Genomic DNA, 22,191 nt, shown 5'->3' on the forward strand with positions numbered 1-22,191 from the left:
TGGTTATCATGAATCCTATAGACAGTTATTTTAATAAACATTAATATTTCGCTAATCTAATTGAGGTAGACTTTCAATGTTCATCATAATGTATGCTATAAATGATCATATTTTTTTTCTTTATTTATTAAGATTCATTACAAAATATTTTCCAGACTATGAGAACTTTAAAAAATATTATTATTTTCTGAAATATTACTGTACCACTTAAAAATAAGTATGTTACATGACATTTATATGTATACGTACGGACTCAGTTGCTGATCAATGCATGATTAACAAAAAATAATAATCCCTATAACTTTTAAATACATATTCAGTTTAAATAATTTATCATTGATTTTTGAAATTAACTACATAAATTTTATCATAAAAACATTTTGTATTAAGGTATAAATTATAAGCTCAAAAATCTAATTTTAATGTAATTGAAAAAATTATTTCGATGATAATTGACTAATACATGCTTAAATGTATAATTGTTATCTACAAATACTAGTCATTCTCCAATCACGTCGTGATTATTGACATTTAAATAAGTTTTATATAAACCTCGATATGACCATACGGTTGATCTTATAGTGTGTTGGCCGACAGCTAAAACGATTGTTTGAAACAATCATAGTGTGTTAAGTGTTATTCAGTTTTTTTTTTGAGGAAAGCAGCGACCCGACGTTTTTTAGGAATACCATCTAAATATTTAGATGAAATATACTACTCACTATAGGATTATATTTATTATTATTATTATTATTGTATGATGTTGTAGCAAAATTGGAGTTTTGGAATATTGACCAGCAACTTACGTTCGTGTCAGTATTGCTGTCCACATTGGTTTCAATCTGTAAGTTTACACTCTGTTAATATGTTTTAATAAGTTATTAAAATACAATGTACTTCAAAAATATTTCTATTATGCGATATCTATTTATAGACTATTGTCAATTAATTTTTATTTACGATTTTTTTTTTATTCCTATTAAAACTGTAGTTTATATTGTTCGTATACGTTTCTCGGTCCTCTTTAAATCGTAAATAATATCAATTTTTATTTTTTTTGTATATAATATCTTAATTATTCAGTATTACAAATTGAAAATGAAATGGTATTCGTCATAATTTTATACTACCCAAAAAAACAGCCGAGACTATTTACACTTTTGGTTGATTATTACAAACTCCTCGAGAATCACAAGTCACAACCAGTCATATCCAAGTATTATAATGTCTTAGGCGTAATTATACTAACTATAAGAAATTAACTATTGAAAAATAAACCGAACATATCCATTGTCCATTTGTACAACAGAATCAGTTACGATCTGTTTTTTCTGATTAACTATAACTTACTCGTAAACAATAAATGTAATTTAAAAATAAATATTGTAACGATTTTATCATTTTGTTTTAGTTAATCAGAATGTCATCAAGACCCAATAACGATCAACCATCATCTTCGCAAAATCAGGATCATCAAAAAAATATGAGCAAGCGTCAATCCATGGCATCAAGACCCAATCAAAATCAATCTAATCTCACGGGATAAAGATAATAAAAAAAATACTAGCAAACAACAGGTAGAATTTGTTACTGTTGCAAAGCATAAAGTGCAATATGCAAAACCAACTGCGGTGGTGTCACCTCAAAAGCGCAGTGACATAATACCGATGTTTCCCAAACCGTCTAGTCGTCAAGACTAGTATTTAAGACTTCCATCACCATGCTGTAAATATTTTTTATTTTATTATACTAAGATAAGTTCTTCATATTTTCACCAAATATGATAACATTATAAAATTGTGGCTAATATAATGTAAAAAATAATAAAAATAAAAATATTATTATCTAAATTTAGTTGATTTATTTTAATATAAAATAATAAATACCTATATTTTAAAACCTCCTAATACCAAGATAAAATATTTATTTTATAAATATTATATTAGACATATTAGAACTATATAGTTAACGTATAAGACTTTAGAGTGTGTTTTGTTTAGTAGTACCTTTTTATATTTTATATACAAATAATAATTAAATAAATAATTTTAATAATTTTGTTCAAATCTTTGTATTGTTATTTGTGTGTCGTTATGTAGTTTGGTTTACTAGTTACAGTACACGTCACATACATACAAAGTTTATGTTAATTAGTTATGAATGACATTCATTTTCAACTCGATTATTAATTTTAAAGTGGATATATATATTCATGTACAACAGTCGTTATCATATTTTTTTCGTTATAGTTAATGTTCAGAAAAAAATATGATAGCTAAAATCTAAAACATTTTTGTTTACTCTTTGTAACACTATTTAAAAGTATAGATACTAAGAATAAATATTAAAAAAAATATTCTAATACAGTGATTTTGTTATAGCAAACGGAGATCGATTACAATGCAAGAGGCCTTTAGTCTTTAATAACACAATAGAATTAAGTAGTGAGAATCTGTGTAAATAAGCATGACTTAAAAAGCTCCTCAGTTTCCAACTATAAAGAATTAATGGTTTTGCCGAACAGGTTTCTGTATAAACAATTTTCTCTAAAAATATCAGTCTTGAAAATACATTTCAATAATATAAATAAAAAATCTAATTATTTAATTCATAACAATTTTATTGTTTCTAGGCATTCAGATAACATAAATTTCTTGTGATAAAATATAATTTCACCCATACGGGTTTATCCAAAATACGTAGGTAATCAAATATTTAAAATGTATAAGTTTTAACCAATAGTTATGGATTTTAAATTCAAAACGATATTATAAATCTTTATTGTTAATAAAAAAAATAATTACATTGTATTAAATGCGAGGATAATTTATTACACTTTTTTTATAAATATTCATTGTTACCTTCAATGCCTCATTGGCTATATTATTTACAAGATTACAACAAAGTTTTTGAACTTTGGCATTCTGAACATTTTCTTATGTTAATAGTGACATGAGTGATATCAAAATATGTTGTGGTTTTGATGTACTTGACATTTGATATTTCATTAATCGACAATACCTACATTTTAAATTTATATTTTTAATATTAGTGACATAAAAAAATATTACAGTGTTAAATCATACGAAAACTACTATTTTTATTATACATATTTTTTAAATATTTTTAATCAAAACTAATATTATTTTTCATAACTGTAACGTCAAAGTAAATATATTGTTTTACCTTGGAAATATAAGCAATACAGGGATTTCGGGATAGAATATTAGAATCTATGATTTATTTTGATCGAATATTTATAATAATATTTTATTTTTTTTTGTAATTATACATGCATATTCCGATGAAAACCATGACTTAACACTCTAAATACTGTGTATTTACGTGCCTTCTTATATATATTACCTATGGGTTATAAGTAAAATGTTACTGCACAGATTTTTATAAAATAGTTATTGACAAAATCTAAAATACAGAACAAATATCACAGTATATTGATATTAAATAGAACATTGTTAGTTTTTTGGTAAGTCTTTTTAAAACAACAATGTATTATGTGTTAAACATTAATAACTAATAACTATGTCATTAGGGGTCTTGATAAATTTCTTAAATTTATATAATAGACGTGGAATATACGATTTTAATATAAAATCATAAACATTGATTTTAAAGTAAAACAATTAGTTTAAACATTTTAATTTTTGTAATAATTGGTTAAAATACCATCATGATAAGTGTACTTTAAGTATCAATTATTTGGTAAACACAGCAGGCGATTTAACTCTTACATATACATTATATTTATCTAATTACATATTTTGTAATATTTTTTCGTTGATTTGTTCTTAAGATAACTGTCTTTTTTTTTTAACTTATTGATGAAAAAATATAAATCAATACAATCTGAATATTATATAAACCAGATATATTTATAGATTATTATAACTTTAATTCCTGTACGCTGTACGCCTGTGTCCAATTAATAATTACAGTGTATTTACACAGTCTTGTATGTATGTATGTATTTTTCTAGATAATATACTTACCATTAAACATAATAGTAGGTAAATTTACTCTAATATTAAAGTTAACATCACAAAATACCTATGTTCTGCAGAAGGCAAATTCGTTATGGTGTACTTTTAGTAAGACATAGATAATTCATATCATATCACTGTCGATATTAAAGGCGAATATATTATGCTTTCATTATAGTTTTATTTAATAATTTTTAATATTATAATGATAGATTTACATTCATTAACATTTATTATTAAGTAATTCCAAAACTTATTTAAATTTTTATTAAAAATTAATAATACTATTATAATTATTATTTTAATTAGTAATACTCCAATAAGTAAATTGACACAGTATGCGTTTTATAACATATTATTTACGTTGATTAAAATAACGAAAAATGTAATTAAATTGAACCCTAATTATAATTGTTGTCGAAATGTTATAGCCACACTTACTACTGTATATATATTTTACATTCAATTAGCTATTATAATATTAGTATTTTATGACTAATAATTTTATGGCAATATTAATTTGATTTTATTTATTTTATTAAATTAGTATAAATTTGTAATGAAACTATTAACGTATTGGGCACTGATTATTATCAAAAAATTATTTCCATGATGATTGACTAATACATGCTCAAATGTCTAATCGTTTCTTCAAATACTAGTCAATCTTCAATCAAGTAATTATTATTGACATTTAAATAGGTTTTATATAAACCTCGATATGACCGTGCGATTGATGTTAAAGTGTGTTACCCGACAGCTGAAACGTTTGTCTGAAACAATCATATTGTGTTAAGTATTTTTCAGTTTCTTTTTCGACGAAAGCAGCAACGCGACGTATTCTAGGTATATCATCTAAATATTTAGATGAAATATACTACTTATTTTACGATTATATTATTTTAGTATTATTAATATTGTTTAATGTTTTAGCAGAATTGGATTTTTGGAGTGTCGACCAGCAGCTTGCGTTCGTGTCCCTTTTGCAGTCAACAGTCAACACTCGTTTCAATCTGTAAGTTTACTTTCTGTTATAATATATTATAATTAATTATTAAAATACAATATCCGACGAAAATATGTCTATTACGCGAGATATATATATAATTAGACAACTATTAATTAATTTATATTTTCGAATTATTTTTTTCAATTCCGAATAAAAAACTGTAGTTTAAATTGCCCGTATACGTTTTATTGGTCACTCAAATCGTAAATAATATAAATTTAATTATTTTTTGTATATAATATCCTTATTATTCAGTATAACGATTTTTCATTATTTTATGCTACCAAAAAACCATCCGAGAATATTTATACTGGTTGGTGTCGAATGTTATTAAAAACTCTTCGAGGATCACAAGTCACAACCAACAATATCCAAATATTATAATATCTTAGGCGAAACTATACTAACCATGAGAAAAAACTTTTTGATTTGTAAAAAAAAAACCAAATAGGTATATCGTTGGATAAGATTTCTGATCGTATTTCTGATTGTCGTATACTCGTATACAATATTCTCAAGTTAAAAAAAAATAAATATTGTTATTATTTATCAATTTGTTTTAGACAAACAACATGTCATCAAGACCCAATAGCAGCCAATCATCTTCTTCACAAGATAAAGATAATAAAAAAAATACTAGCAAACAACAGGTAGAATTTGTTACTGTTGCAAAGCATAAAGTGCAATATGCAAAATCAACTGTGTTGTTGTCACCTCAAAAGCGGAGTGACATAAAACCGATGTTTCCCAAGCCCTCTGGTCGTCAAGACTAGTATTTTTTAAGACTTGCATCAATATGTTGTAAATAATTTTTATTTTATTACACTAAGATACATTCTACATATGACAACATGTTTAATATGTGGCTGATATTATATTTATATAAAAATATAAATATATTATTATTTAAATTTAAATGATTTTTTTTTAATATAAAATAATAAATACCCGATATTAAAATGAGGTTTTAAAACCTCATAAAACCAAAAAAAAATAGGTATTTTATAATTGAATATGAGATATATTAGAAGTATATAGTTGACGTATTATGGATAATTCAGTAGTATATGAATAGGTTACTCCTGATAGCAAAAGTTTAAGGAATGTTTTGTTTGGTAGTACATTTTTATATTTTAATTAGAAATAAATAATATTTTAGAATTCTGTAGATGGTATATATGTCTAAGTATCATAAATATTTAAAAAAGTTTTGTCAATTTAACTGTGAATATACGTCGATAAAACGTACGAAATTGGTTGTACAAATTATTCGTATTATTGTATCGTTATCTTCGTGTCGTTTGGTATATTTGTTACAGTATACGTCAAATGCGTACAATTTTAAGAACAGATATATTTAAACGTATAATAGTCGTGATCATACTTATAACTATAGTATATTATAATGGGTAAATGTATGTTCTTACACAAGACCTTGCAGGTAAAAAAAATACTTATGTTAGTTTTATTTATAACCAGCTTGTCTTCAAGACCCAATCATCAATCGTTTTATTTGTGAGATCAATATCATTAAAAATCAAGAGCATAAGTCAGACGAAATCAGTTACAGTTAAAAAGTATAAAGCGCAATCTCCTAAACCGGCTAATAAACCGATTGCGTTCGTGTCGCACCAAATGCGGAATATCAAATTGATGTTAGGTATGATGATGATATGATCGTACGATTGATATTTGTAATGATGTGCGCCTAAGCTATCATATATTTTTTAAATTTAAAATATACAATAAAATAATTATAATAATTGTTAGTTAATAACGATAAGATATTACACACACACACACACACAGGCAACATGCAGATCGTTCATGCAATAAGACATAATAATAAGTCAGTTATAAACGTTTGTAATAAGAAATTAAAATACGTGTATTAAAAAATATTAAAAAAAAGTTAAATAAAATTACAATAGTGGTTCAAAGAAAATAAGGTCTAATTATTTTAAAACATAAATCGATCACCTCATATTACATCTTGAACGCGAACTATGATTTCAACAAACAAGTCGTTACAAGGATCAGAGAGGTAATATTACCAAATTATAATTTAACAAGTTATGGATTTAGAAACACATAATCGTTATTATTATTATTATTTTATAATCTAGAATCTTTTCAATCATTAGCTACTTTTGTCAAGACTCTTGATGGGCTTACAATTTTATAATATAAATACGAATGCATATGTAAAACCTGTTAGTCGTGTTAGAAACACTATCATGGTAACAACTCCTATGAAGAAATATTCTAAACGTAAACTAATTGAACATAGTTTAACACCAGAAAATTTGGCTTTTCTACGCTTGCTAAACGCTATTTAATATGGATGATATGTATTTAGATGTCACGGCTGAATACACCGATGATTGTAAAATAACTCAAATTGAATATCATTCTTTTTTACCTTATTCAACATCTGCCCTCTCCAATAACGATGAAGTACGTATTGCTTTACATAACACAGAGTCTTATACTTTACCATGTGAGAGTTATATTTACATCGAGGGTACAATAACCAAACCTACAGAAATAACTGAAGAAATTAGATTTATAAACAATGGACTGTCATTTCTTTTCTCTGAAATGAAATATGAAATAAACGGTACTCAAATTCAAAAACTTGTTAACCCAGGTATTTCGACTACATTAAAAGGATATTGCTCGTATAATAAATCAAATATTATATCGCATCATAACGCTTCCTGGGATAGTGATATTAAAAATGGTAATAAAGATTTTATCGACAGCGGTAATTTTAACGGTTGTATTAATCTTAAAGGTTTGTTTGGTTTTTGTGAAGATTATAAACGTATTTTAATAAACTGTAATCAACAACTTATATTAAATAGATCATCGATCGATATGAATGCTGTTAAACAGTTTAAAAATAATGAAATAGTAGACGCTCCTAAACTAAAAGACGTTAAAATAAATATAACAAAAATATTGTGGAGAATGCCTATAGTGAAAGTGAGTGATAGAGAAAAAATACGACTGTTGAAAGTAATCAACAATCAGAAACCTCTAACATGTGCGTTTAGATCGTGGGAACTGTGTGAATATCCGTTTTTACCTCAAAACACTTCGCATTCATGGAAAGTAAAGACATCTAACAATACTCGATATGTCATAATCGGTTTTCAAACCGATAGGAAAAATAGCTCGAGTAAAGCAATGTCATTTTTTGATCATTGTAAAATTAAAAACGTAAAGGTCTATTTAAACTCTGAAATATTCCCATATGAAGATTTTCAAAGCGACTTTACTAAGAACAAGATGGCTACATTATATCACGCATATACCGAGTTCCAGAAATCATATTATGGTTATAACGATGTAATAACGGTATGTTTTAATGGTATGCCTTTCAAAATGGAACCGTTAACTGCGTATCGATACATTCCAATTTCTTACTTGAAAATCCCGGTAAGTACTTTAAATAGTAGTAGTAAAGATTTGGGCCCATTTCACCAAAGCACAAAAAAAAAGAATTATAAATAATTTTTTTTTTATCGACTGATTACAAGCGAATAAATACGTAAACAACGATAATAATAATCGCACAACAATCGCATCGTGTGCGCCCCCGTAATCGCACAAATTGCTTGTATCGTATATATCGCATAAATCGCGCAAGAATCGTGTCGCGTTACAATCGCCTCGTGTGTTGAGGGCCTTAAGTGGATGATTATAAAACAATTGGTATGTATAGATACTTTAATTTACAAAATGTATGTACCTATAGTGTATACATTTTATATTAACATTAAAATCCAAAAAAAAAAAATACATAAATTCATAGAATAATTGAAATTTTTATAAACACAATATATCAATGCCAATGCTACCATCACCATGCTTTTCTCATTCTGCAAAGTAGAATTCAATCTGAGAAGTACAGAAATCATTTTTTGAAGATTGTTATAAAACAGTTAAAATATAGAATAGATACAGAATGTAGAAGAACCAATACTACCTACTTATACCCAAACTAGTAAAACTAAAAGAATCTATTACAACTGATGTTTCGGATTCAAAAAACATTTCATCTGAAAATAAGTCTTGAGTATTATGGTTATGGGGAAGAGATTTAGTTTCAATCAACATATCAGACAATTAAATATTATTGAATTTATCAGATTCTAAACATACAAATATAAGGTTGTACAAGCATAATCAGCCCATTTTTTTAAATAAAAGATAATACTATTCTTAGTATTTGTATCTACTATCGGTAAAATTTATTTTATTTATCATACAGCAATTGGTTAGGTAAATAAGTGGTTGTAATACAGACTATTTATTTTCTTGAAAAGCGTCCTAATCTAGGAAAATAAACGATATGTATATTTTTTAAGAATTTCATAATTTGTAAATGTGGGAACTGGTTTGCATTAAAATCACAATTAAATCAACAATATTAACTATAATAAACCAAAAGTATTTAACACACTTAACTTGTTTTTCATACTTGTTAATTTTTTGAAAAATTTAGATCTTTTTCCAATTTTTGATATAAATTCTTTTATTGTGTCTGAATATAATTATAATATAAAAATATTAAAAATTACCTAAAACAAGTACCTACTCAGTACTCACAAATTGTCCCGGTGTTAATTGAAAGGGCTAACCCACGCACAATTCAAATTCACAAAAGAACATAGATTATTTGTAAATTATAAACAAGGATATGGTCATTATAACTCCACTTTTACAAAATACGAAAAAATAAAAGCTTCATAAAATAGTTATTCACGCCACGTAGGTAATGTTAATATATCAGATTTTAGAAACAATTTTTAATAAGCGAAGTTGTATAATATTAGTAAATAATAATGTCTGGTGTACTTATCTATCAGACATTACAAATATTTTGTATAAATGTATAATTAACTTGTTCTACGTTACCTTTGAAAATATTTATTATATTATCATGGATTCCCAATTCTTTCATCAAATATTCGGTAAATTCGTAAATCTTACTAAAAATTAATTGTATAGAAAAAAAAGTTAAAATCAAAATGAAATAGTGCAGTATAGTTTACTGACTTTTGAGTTTCTGACTAGTCGTGGACTCGCTGCTGAATGAATGCATTATGCCCAGTACCGGATTAACCTACAAGCAAATTAAGCACTGCTTAGGACACTCGAAAAAATTCGGCGCATAATTTTTTTTTTGTATTGAAAAAATTTAAAATGTGTAGATTTGCACATTAAGTCGATTGTCATGGACCTGACATCGACTCAATATTTTACCAAATTATTAGATTGTTTATTGGGGACAAAATTCGGCCGACATAAATGGTCAGACTACATCCAGATTTCAATTGAATTCGCCAAAATTATACAGTTTATACACACATTTATTTCTATATAACAAAATATAATTTAATAACTATACATTTATTTTAGTATTCAACTATATAGTTTAAAAAATGAAATTTTTTTTAATTTGTAGTTAGCACCTTTATTTTTCTCCTTATAGCCTTAAGTAAGCCCGTTTATTTATTTTCTTAAGGCCCGTGAAACACTTAATCCGGCACTGATTATGCCACTATTATTATAGATGTTATCGCGTAAATAATCAAGACACAAACAAACAATAATACTCGGTATTTGGAAAAACCAAAATAACGGTAATATTCGTATACGTATACGGGTCCTATACGTGAACAATTTTAGATATAGTTACTCGTACTATATGATTTGGTTGTATTAACCATTTTTATCCGGTAATATAATGTTTACTATTTAATATCCTATTATATAAACGTAAATATAGTAAAAATATTTCAACTAATTATAGTTAGTTCGTTTTACTAATTTATTTAGTATAATAATTATAGCACATACTACATACAACTAAAATATGTTAATATTTCTACCTAAGATTATTTAGGTAGTTAATATTTTTTTTTCATGTGTGCCCATTCAAGTTAACAGGTTAAGGTGACCATGTTTTATCCTGTATTTTTTTATATCGATGCAAATTATTCCGTGTTAATCCTTGTCTTATTAAATTAGTTATAAATGTTTTATAGGTAGTTTTAACGTACCTATATATTATCTACTATAATACTAGTATTTATAATCAATGATATTACATACTGTTAGTTTTATTTTATATTAATACAAATGAATATTAAATTGATTATTTTACATAATATAACCAAATGCCTTGATGTCAATGTTTTATTTAAAATATAATTATCATCAATCAACCTATATAATATTATTATAATATTTATAACCATAGTATATTAATATTATTAAAATTAAAGTAAATTATCAAGTGTAGAAATTATACATAAAAATACAAAAATTACAATTTTAATAATCTATAATAGTTAGAACTCTGAAGGATGGCGAATAAAAATGTTTAATAATAACATATAACATATTATTCTTGTTAATATAATTAACATTTCTTCTTTATTTTATAATACATAACAATAAACGTCCAAGTAAATTATCGAACGACTGCCAGAAAGTATATCGATTATCTATATACTAATCATAGATAACATATTTCGTTATTTTGTTTTTTTAACAATTCGTAGAAATTATTAAAAATCGGTCGTTGGTTGCGTTCGATCGTACGGCGTACACATTACACGTACAATACATACATAAATGATATATTTTATACGAATACGGGTGACGATCGGTTCGCATTGGAACGATAATCTAATAATTATAAACCAGTCACTGTGAATATTTTTATATAATATATTCGTACATACTACATACACACTGTGTGTACAAAAATAAAACTTTTTCTATCCGAAAGATAAAACTATTATGAGTGTTCATTTTTCTTCACGACTATGAAATAGAGGGCGGCCAAGTAGAAAATAGATTTATTCTGACTAGACATTCGGTAATTTTCAACACAACATTCAAGGCGGATAGACTTAATATTCAGATATTAGTACTTAAATTACTGATAAGTAAACAGTAAACACTATAACATTAGTATAGCGTTGAAGGAACTTAATTATATTTAATTGGTAGAGCAAAATTATTCAAAAACGTGGTGATATATTATATTTGAATAAAAATATTGTATTGGTACAATTTACTGATTAGAACAGTTTATTAACATAAGCAATAGTTATTGTTTTGTATCAGTATTTCTGATTTTTTTTTTTTGTAATTATGCTAAATAAGTGCTTAAAAATGTGTTTCCTCGTTAATAAGTTTAATGGGGCGGCAAAACAAAATTTGCCTAGGAGCGGCAATTGTGTAAATCCGTCTCTGAGTAAGTACCTATTCATAATCAATGGTATAAGATTGTCGTCGGACCACACGAATATACGACGACACAACGACGACGACGGGCACTCGAAACCACGCGGTTTGTACGACTTGTCATTGGCGAGACAAATGTGTCGTTCGAACTAACAAAACAACGATCACGCTGTGCTATCGCGAATGACGCGAAAAACGGTGAGCCAAACGAAATCGTTCGTCGAGGCGCGACACTGGCACTCGAAACGTTCGCGTAAAAATGGCGTACACACGCTGTGTAGCCGTGTGGCGAGGAAGGACGCGCGGAAAGGCTCCGCAAGTCCGAACACTCCGAACGCCGAAAAAGAACAGGACAACGACGAACCGGTCAGCGATGGTGTCGGCTGCAACGGAGCGGCGGCATTGGCAACTTCACAAACTTTCGTCTAACAGTCGCACCACCTTAGTGGGACCGGTTGACCAGGTGGCGGGAAACATACCGCGTTCGAACAAATTATAAAATATTTTTTTATTACATAAAACTATTATTTTTTAATTTTTAATTTAAATTTAATTACATTTTGTTTAATTTCAAATTAACTATTATGTATTATTAAAATTATAATTTTTGTATTTTTATGTACAATTTCAACACTGGATAGTTTACTTAAATTTATATAATACTTAATACTATGGTTATAAATGTTATATTAATATTATATTTTAAATAAAACATTGATATTAAGACATCTGGTTATATTATGTAAAATAACCAATTTAATACGCATTTGTATTAATAAAAATTATTTCTTAACATGTATAAAACTATATTGAAATTAAAATATTTAGGTACCTACTGTGCTCTACGAAATCTAGATTTATTTTTAAGTTTACATCATCATATTAACGATTATAGATTATTAAAAATGTAATTTTTGTATTTTTGTGTACACTTAAACACTTGGTAATTTACTTAATTTTATATAATACTGTGGTTATAATTATAAATTTCATATTAATATTATAATGGTTATTAAAGCAATATTATCACATTAATAATACATGGGCTCTGATTATTAATTATGCCTATTCAATAGATGAGTATTAAGTATTAAATTACATAAATTAAAAATGTTAACACGTATAATATTATAATAAATACAAAAAGTTTCTTAATATTTTATCATTTTCCCATTTGGCGTTGTCGGCACTATTGAATAATTTTTACATCATAATATTAGGCTGAATGACGCCAATAAATTACAGTTAACTATTTTATTTATAAAAATGTAATGTTCAAATAAACAAACGAAAAAACCTATCTATTATAATTATACATAAATTATTTTTCAATAGGTTAAAAACTATATGATCACAGTTAACTATTGTCTATTAGAGCGGAAAACAAGTCGATTTACAATAATGCTTATTAATATATTGAAACTATATATGTATATGCGCCTTAGTAGTTAGTAGGTACATGACAATGTCGAATTCGTTTGTATTGAAAACCAACTGTAGTTTATACTACTTTTCCGTATGGTCAACACCTCGCTGATATTGAAATACTCGACGTCTTGACATCGTACAATTAGTACACATGAACAGTAGCGCATACTTGCAGCGTATATAATCCAGGTTCGTCGTATTCGTCGCAATCGCCATCGTAGTAACCCTCGTCGCCGCCTAGACCAATCACATTTTGTTTTCTATTGCACGATTACGAGGTGTTTATCAGTATGTAGAAAATGTATTGTCAAACATCCATTGTTTTAAGTGGGACCGATATTCGTACCCATTACATATTGTTTGCCGGCTTTGGGTACTCTTTGTCTACACCGGTGCACTATGATTGCGTACTTTTTACCTTTTTTCTTTAAGCAAATACAAAAATTTAAATAAATATGAATTCAAAAAATGTATTAACATTAATAATAATGTAATATGTAGTCAAAAAAAATAAATATATAACAAAAATCCAGTTCTTATGACTTATTAGCACAAAAACGTGGTCTTAATGTCAGCAAATAATTATTTAAAGATACCTCATTATTTTTATATTTTTCCGAGTATTTATTATAAATGCAATATTTTCTTCTTGCTCTTTACGAGGTTTGTTAATCATTTGCTGTTTTATACTATACATTTTTAAATAAGATTCACTTTAAATATCCAATAATAAAATATGTATAAATAGGTAAATACTAAATAGATGGATGAGATATTGAGATGTATATAACTGAGCGTTGTAGTGGCTATGGAAAGATTCTGGCCCATTGGTCGTCCTTGCTTCTGTTGAAGATTCAGGTGCCCATAAAATCGGTAGAAAAGCGGCATCAGATAATATTTAATTGCAACCTAATCGTCCTAATGTAGGACTACGTTTTTGTGCTAAAATGTTAAAAGAACTTGATTTTTGTTATAATTTTTTTTTCGTATTAATAAATTACTTTGATATATTATTTTTATTTTATTTTTTATTTTTTTCGTACCTATTACGTTATTAATTATTATTACCGTCGTCGTTGTGAGTATATTTTAGTTCTTTATTTTTATAGACATACCATTCCTTTTTTTAACGTGTAATTACTATGATGTATTATAAGATTTTTTTACTATACGCATCACGTTATTAATTATTATTGATGTTGGTAAATTTTTTGAATTTATATTTATTTGCGTTTGCTCAAAGAAAAAATGTAAAAGATACGCAATCGTGTTGTATTTTCTTAAAGATAAATAAAAAGATAAAAAGGGTGGAAACGTGTTGTGTTTTTTCACGTAAAAAGGTGAATGAGTGTAAAAAAAAAAAAAAAAAAAACTACAAAAAAGTGCGTAATCGTGTTACGCCCGTCGACACAGTTCGTAGTATCGGTAACGCTTAAGTTGTAATACGCGTATTGACGGCCCAGCCACCGATTGGCGTTGACACAGAATGTATAATATCTATTTAGTATTATTTTGTACAGGAGTACTTTCCAGTTTCCAATGATTATTGCCTCTTAACGCTCGGTTTGTGTGTACGTCTGTCGTCTGTCATAATTGACCTGGTGCGCAACATCTCTGACCATGTTATCGATGTACAATGTTTCAAAATACGTGCGCACATCTACTCCGATGTCATACACACTATATAGCCGGCCAGTTCGTAGTATAAAATCGATGACAGGTTTTTGAAATAACATTGTAAGACTTTGACAATGTTGGGTGTGGCGTGGTAACTGGTAATGGTGAACACGGCAGCTATTAATCATCTAGTTGTACAATAAATATTCATATAAACAATAAGACTCGAGTGTTTGAATGTCGATCACTCGAACACAGTATTGTAAAACAGATGACAATAGTGATGAAAATATGAAATTATACATTTTTTACAACAATAAATCAACTCTTCGTAATTTGCATTAGTGTCAATTAGTAATATTATGCAGATAAATAAACGAAAGAGGTTAATATAACGAACAGGAACCCTAAGACTAATGGGTTTTATAGGTGGTTTGTATCGACTATATCCTAAACTCTTGAAATATAATAATTGAATTATTAAATTATTGGTAGAGTTAATTGAAAACGAATTCTTCAATTTTCATAAAAATTGACCATGAAAATTCGATGTTTAAATTTTGGATGCCTCAAGAATTTCAATCTAAATGTTTGATTATTTTAATCGCACTATAGTGATCACTTTACTTCAAGGTACGGTTTCCTTGCAGCGTCAAAGAGTGGAACAGCACGGCGTCTGGACGCCGCAGGGAAACCGTACCTTCAGGCGCACGTTTACACATCCTGCACTCGTGCACGCAGAATTGTTTATACTAAACTCCTTAAAACGGTTAGCTTATATTATGCCTAATATAATTTGATATTTCTTTTAATCTGATATTTTATGTTTATCAAAATATTATCAAAATGTTCGTTTTCATTTATTTGTGTATCTCATTAAATTATAATGTTAGTGTGTGGATTCTAGGTTAGGTAAAATATTCGGAAAATGTATTGAGAAGGAAAATAATGTAACAGGAATTCATGAAGTGGTCGCATTTTTAACCGCCGCCTACGACGACACAGAAACCGACGAACGAGTAGCGACTGACCGTACAATTTTCGTGCCCCTGGTACTCTGAAGTAGTCCGGACGCTCGTGTCACACACCCGCATGACCGGTTATTATTGTAGTCGGCATCATCCACAGCGACACAGTATATCGGAGTAAAACGACATTAATTTTAAATAAAATTTGTCTGCAAAATATCGTATATTTTTAAGTGTAAAGTAGACAGGTTGTAATGAAAATATAAGCTAATACGACATAAAAATCAGTTAGGTATATTGCAGATAAACTTTAGAACCGGTACACAGCCATTGCATATAATTGTTTTTTTTACTAATATTGTCGGTGTACCATATTTGCTTGCGTCTAAAATATTACCTACTATAATACTTTAATATTATATACTATTCATGTGCCAGGGGTGGTGAACCTTTATGTAGTAATTTGTTAACATTTCACAGTCAGTCTTAAGAAAAATGTCTGTTAACGTGTTTTCTCGGTATGATGAGGTTTTATTGGCTTTAAAAACATTCACTGACATTTTTTAATGTCATGCTTGTATCGTATTTTTTACACGTGTTTTATTCAAACGCAATTACAATTAATTTCATCCGTCATCAATCAATGTATTATTCCTCCGATATAATTTGATAGAATTCATTGGTCGAAGAAAATACATTTTCACAACTGTATGTTAACGCGAATATCGAGTATAAGGAGAATTAATTTTTTTAAATTCAAGTACCTAGGTATCAAACTTGGAATAATAAAATAAAAATATTTTTAGGTGCTGTTAAAATAAGGTTAACTTTAACACGCGTATGCCACCTCTACTATATTCATACGAATCCAAACTATAAACTGCCATACTGCCATAACGCCGTGATGCAGCTGTGTTATCGTTCGAGTCATGTGCAATATATAATGTTGTTTATACAGAGTGATTCTTTATACAGTGTGATTCTTTTATCAGGCAACATGCATTATTTCAGAATCTATTATTATTTATTGCTTTGAAAAATATTTTTTTTTGTATAATTTCCAGTTTAAATAAAACAAATTAGTAATAAATATAAAAAAATATAATTTTTTACTCTTTTGAACAAACATTTCTAATTTTATTTTATGAAGCAGAATATTTTTCGAAGTATTTTCAAACACAAAAATCGTAATCTGGACTAGTAGTTTGTGAATGATATAAGTTTAGATGATTGAAGTAGAGTAGTACAAGGACGTCCGGAGTGGGGGACCAAAGGGGCCATTGCCCCTACTGAGAATTTTTAAAACTATTATAAATTAAATGGCACGCATATTAATTATAACATAATTTTATTGAGATTCATTTACGGAGTATGACATAATGTTGTTTATTTTCTATGTAGGTTATGCTATTTTAGAATGAAGACACTAGAAATATATTAAAATTTAAAATAATTTTTTGATTTGATTTTAGAATTTTGATCTTGCCCCGAGTGGAATTTTATCCTGCGGGCGCACTTGGAGTGGTTCTTAGGTACAAGCCCTGCACTATAGAGTAGGTACTCTGCAAAATGCGTTGATCTATTACTCAGATCGTCAAACATGAAATCAAAATGTTGGCTTGTTATTTAATGTAAATTAATAATATATAATAGGTTAACACACATTACACACTTTTAAGAGAAGTATAATAGTTTACTTACATTTTTAAGATAATGTTATATTACCATCGCTGTCAGATCATATTCGTAAAATATAGTCGGACGAAGAATTAACGATAATTATTAATTATTGTAATAGTGCCTAAATAATATATATACATGTATATTATATTGTAATTTGGTCTATACGGATATTATATATTTAGCCAGGAGTTTAGCGATAAGAGAGTCGTTAGACGCGCAAATTAATGATTAATGAAAAATATATGAGAATCAAGAACAGGGAAAAAAAGGTTTTCAGTTAACCTACCTTAACCTAAGATAAGGTATTTAAATAAAAACGCGTAATAAAACGTGTAGAATATAATAATGCACAATAATAATAATTTAAATTTTGTACATGATAATTTTGTATTCAAATAATACATTAATAACCTATACACGCGAGACGCGAATATGCCTTCATTTTGCTGTTCGACATTGTACCCGTGTAACTATATACAACTATATCATAATAATAATAGTATTATCATGTCTAAGAAACGAGAGTATGAAAAGGACCACAGAGAATTCAAATTAGACTGGGGAGAAGAGTTCTTTTTCATGGGGATTTCTCTAAATACACATAATCCAGACATAAAAAAATGAACTCACGACAAATACTTGCGGTTAAACAAGATATTAATCAATAATTAAAAATATGTCAAAGTTTAAAAAATAACTACATATTTAAATATTATATTAAAAACATAATATTTTATAAAATCAAAAACGCTTTATGTTTTCTGTACATTTTTTATAGAAATTGTAATTAAATAAATATTATATTTCTTCAATTATATATTTTTATATTCGTTTAATATATATATATAAAAAAAAAAAAATTCATTAGTAAAAATGTTTTGCTTCTTACGATAAGACACGAGCCGCAGTTCAGGATACGCATAATGCATTTGAAAAAAACGATAAAACAAGGTTCGAAATGTCAAATTAAAGTAGTCAGTACGCAATATATATAAATTATATAAAAAATATATAATATTATATACCTATTATATTTTACAGAATATAGATATAGATGCTCTCTCGTATGTGTTTTGTGTGCTTCAAACTGCAATAAAAGTTACGTTTTACAGAATTCGAGGTTTTTTATCAAACAAAGAAACTGTCTTACATGTTTGATATAATGGATTTTATTCGACCTATGAAGAATACATAATATTATAATGTAATTATTTTACGATATTAAGCAAATGTAATTTAATGTTACGACAATTACCTGTGTAGGTATTTGTCTCTACCAATGACTATAGCTTGACCAGACCACAACAGTCTGTCCAGGACAAAAATATTCTATGCATCTACAATTTTTAATTCTACGGCGTAGTTTGACGATTCCGAAACGGTTTTCCTACGGAGTTGTTATTATATGGTTAAATCCAAAAACCACACACTTAAGATAAAATACGGGACAAATTCACACATGTAAAGTCTAAGTTAAAAACGCACTCTTTTGTAAGGTTGTTTTATACAAAAACTTATAATTTTATAGAATTTTAAGTATAAAATATTTAATTGGCATAATATTATATTGTTATAAGTCTATTTTAATGGAAAATACAGACGGGGTCAAATCTCTTTAAACGCGTAGAACTGGGTTATTAACTGGTATCGTGCGATTTTAAATTAATGTGTATGGTCGAGATTGTTATTTTATATGGAAATTAGTTGCATACTCGCGTTATTTCGATCCATAGGAAATCCAAAAAAGTTCGTTCCACACTTCAATTTGCCCACAGTTAATACTTTTATTTTTATTCAGAATATGTGTATTTAAATACATGGTGTCATTTATATTTGAAGTACGCTTACAAGTACTTTCTTTCAATAGTATTTGAATACAAAATGTATAAATCATCTTAATAATATTTAAAATACTTTACATATTGTACTTTTCTATTTATTTCAAAACTGTATGTGTTAATTACAAACGACAAACATATTAAATATTAAAACATTTTATTATAAATGTTTTAGTTAAATTTAGTTTAAAGGTATTTACTTACTTTAAAAGCTTCACAAATTCCAAATGTCATATATTCACATACGTATATTAATAATATAAATATAGATATTAACTAAACACATCAATTTATTTAAATTTGACCTAAGTAGATATAAATTATAGCTATTTTAATTATTATTGGTGTAATCTTATTATAAATTCTTAGAACCATTATAAAATATTATTTTAAAAATAAAATTTAAGATACAAAAATATGGATTATTAAAAAACAATGGCAAAATGAAAAAAAAATATTTTGAATAAAAATACAAACAAAAAGTATTTTTGAAATTATTTTAAAATAATTTGAAATGCCAAAGTGTATTTGAATACCTACTAAACAATACCTACTTCATATAGATGTTAAGATTATATATTATATCTAATCAAATCTATCTTTGATTATTTTTTATTTTCTTATACCTACAAAAACAATAACTTGTGCAAAACAAAATATATTTTTACAAAATCAATGTTTTATATATTAGAAATAACTCAACGTAACTATAAAATTAGATAATTAATTATAGTAACCACATTTCATAGAAAAAATTACCATGTCAAATATAAAGTGTTTTTTTTAATAATTTGTTAGGTAACTTAATTAATAGAAAGTATAACTTAATTTAAATTTTTTAACTCGTTAATATTCGTCCTTTCTATAGAAAGATATGAAAATACTAATACAATTGAATTCGGAAACTTATTTTATTACCAACAATATGACTAAAATAAATACCAATAACTAATAGGCTACAATAAGTGTAAGATTTTCACAGATCTCGTATAAGGTATAATGATTAATCATCCATTGTTATTATTGATTAACGTCAATTATAAGGCACAATCTTTAAAAGTTGTATTATCATTAGGAAATACTTTCAAGTGTGACAATAAAAGCAAATAAAAAACAAAAATATTGTGGTACGTTCTCTTGTTCATCCAAAAAATGGTTCAATATAACTACGTATATAGTATGAATTTTAATCTCTAATTATATCCTATGTCCTTACGTCAAGTTTCATCATTTAAATAAGATTTTATTTTTTTTACAAATGTTTAAATCTTTGTATAATTTTGTAACAGATGCATATCTTATTATATACAATTTGGATTACAAACAAAATTAATTTAAATTCAAAGACACGTTCTAGTGCTCATATACATTCAGCGATTAACTATGAATATATATATAAATAACTACGATTTTGGTTTCTTATCATAATGCATTAAAATTTAGTGTTTAAATTTGTATTTTATGTTAAGAAAAAAATGAAAAAAAGAAAAACCTTATAAATGCATTAAAATCTCATAAATTCAGCATAGAATACAATATGCAAGCATATTAAGAAATTATTTTTTTTTTAAATATAAAAATTGAACAAGTGATCAATTTATGATAATATTTATCTATGAAGTACGACGTGCATCCAAAACGTTATAAATCTAAAAGATAAACATTAAAAAAACAGTTCTTAAATATAAGTATTAAGTTTAAATTGTCGGAAATTATTAGAAATATTTTTAAAAGAAACAAAAAATTAAAAACGTCATAAAAGGCAATAAAAAATTGAATTAATCAAAAATTGGTAAAATAAAAGTTTCAAGACTGAATTCATTATGATCTAAATCAAACTTTTTCAAACAAAAAAGGAGCTATTTTTTACTGTAGTAAGTTAAAAATAATGTATTTTTTTACAAAGTCACAGTCTTAATAAGCATAATTTAAATATTTTATAATTATGGAAATGCGATCAGGACATCGTCGGTGCACAGACTCACAGCGAGCTTGGGTTAGATTTTTGGATTCTTACCTGTTGATTACCAACATAGATTAATTTATAAATTTATAATAGTATAAATATTAGGTACCTAAAACACAAGTATAACGATTATCGGTCTCACACCTAATATGTAAGTCTGACACAATGTTTAGTACCATGATAAAATATCATATTGATTGTTATTATGTATAATATAATATTATTTTATCATTTTGGAAAGGTCAACCTAGGTCGAGTGTAGAAATCCAGTCGATTTCTTGTTGCTTATTACGCGATTCCGATAGTCGTCATTCGATACCCCCCACCGAACATTCTATCCGTTCTTCTTTTTGAACTTGATCGGATTAGCTTAACATTATAAAATTTAAAATCGACATCGCCTGTTTACTTT

General features: G+C 26.8%; 1 protein-coding gene across 1 annotated transcript; it reads left to right on the forward strand.

The window, feature by feature from the left end:
* Window positions 1–7,350: 7,350 nt before the first annotated feature.
* Window positions 7,351–16,385, forward strand: LOC113558234. Its single transcript, XM_026963722.1, has 3 exons — window positions 7,351–7,811; window positions 7,878–8,454; window positions 16,218–16,385. The coding sequence occupies exons 1-3, from the start codon at window positions 7,351–7,353 to the stop codon at window positions 16,383–16,385; spliced, it is 1,206 nt and encodes a 401-aa protein (XP_026819523.1).
* The last annotated feature ends 5,806 nt before the right edge of the window (window positions 16,386–22,191 follow it).

Source organism: Rhopalosiphum maidis, chromosome 3, assembly GCF_003676215.2.
Source record: "Rhopalosiphum maidis isolate BTI-1 chromosome 3, ASM367621v3, whole genome shotgun sequence".
In the NCBI taxonomy this organism is placed as follows: domain Eukaryota; kingdom Metazoa; phylum Arthropoda; class Insecta; order Hemiptera; family Aphididae; genus Rhopalosiphum; species Rhopalosiphum maidis.

Bases quoted from the DNA above. Each gene is read 5' to 3' on its own strand.
- LOC113558234 (XM_026963722.1), top strand. From the start codon at position 7,351: ATGGATGATATGTATTTAGATGTCACGGCTGAATACACCGATGATTGT. The intron at 7,812-7,877 runs GTTTGGTTTTTG...TATATTAAATAG, and splicing joins TGTATTAATCTTAAAGGTTT to ATCATCGATCGATATGAATG. The intron at 8,455-16,217 runs GTAAGTACTTTA...TTATAATGTTAG, and splicing joins TTTCTTACTTGAAAATCCCG to TGTGTGGATTCTAGGTTAGG.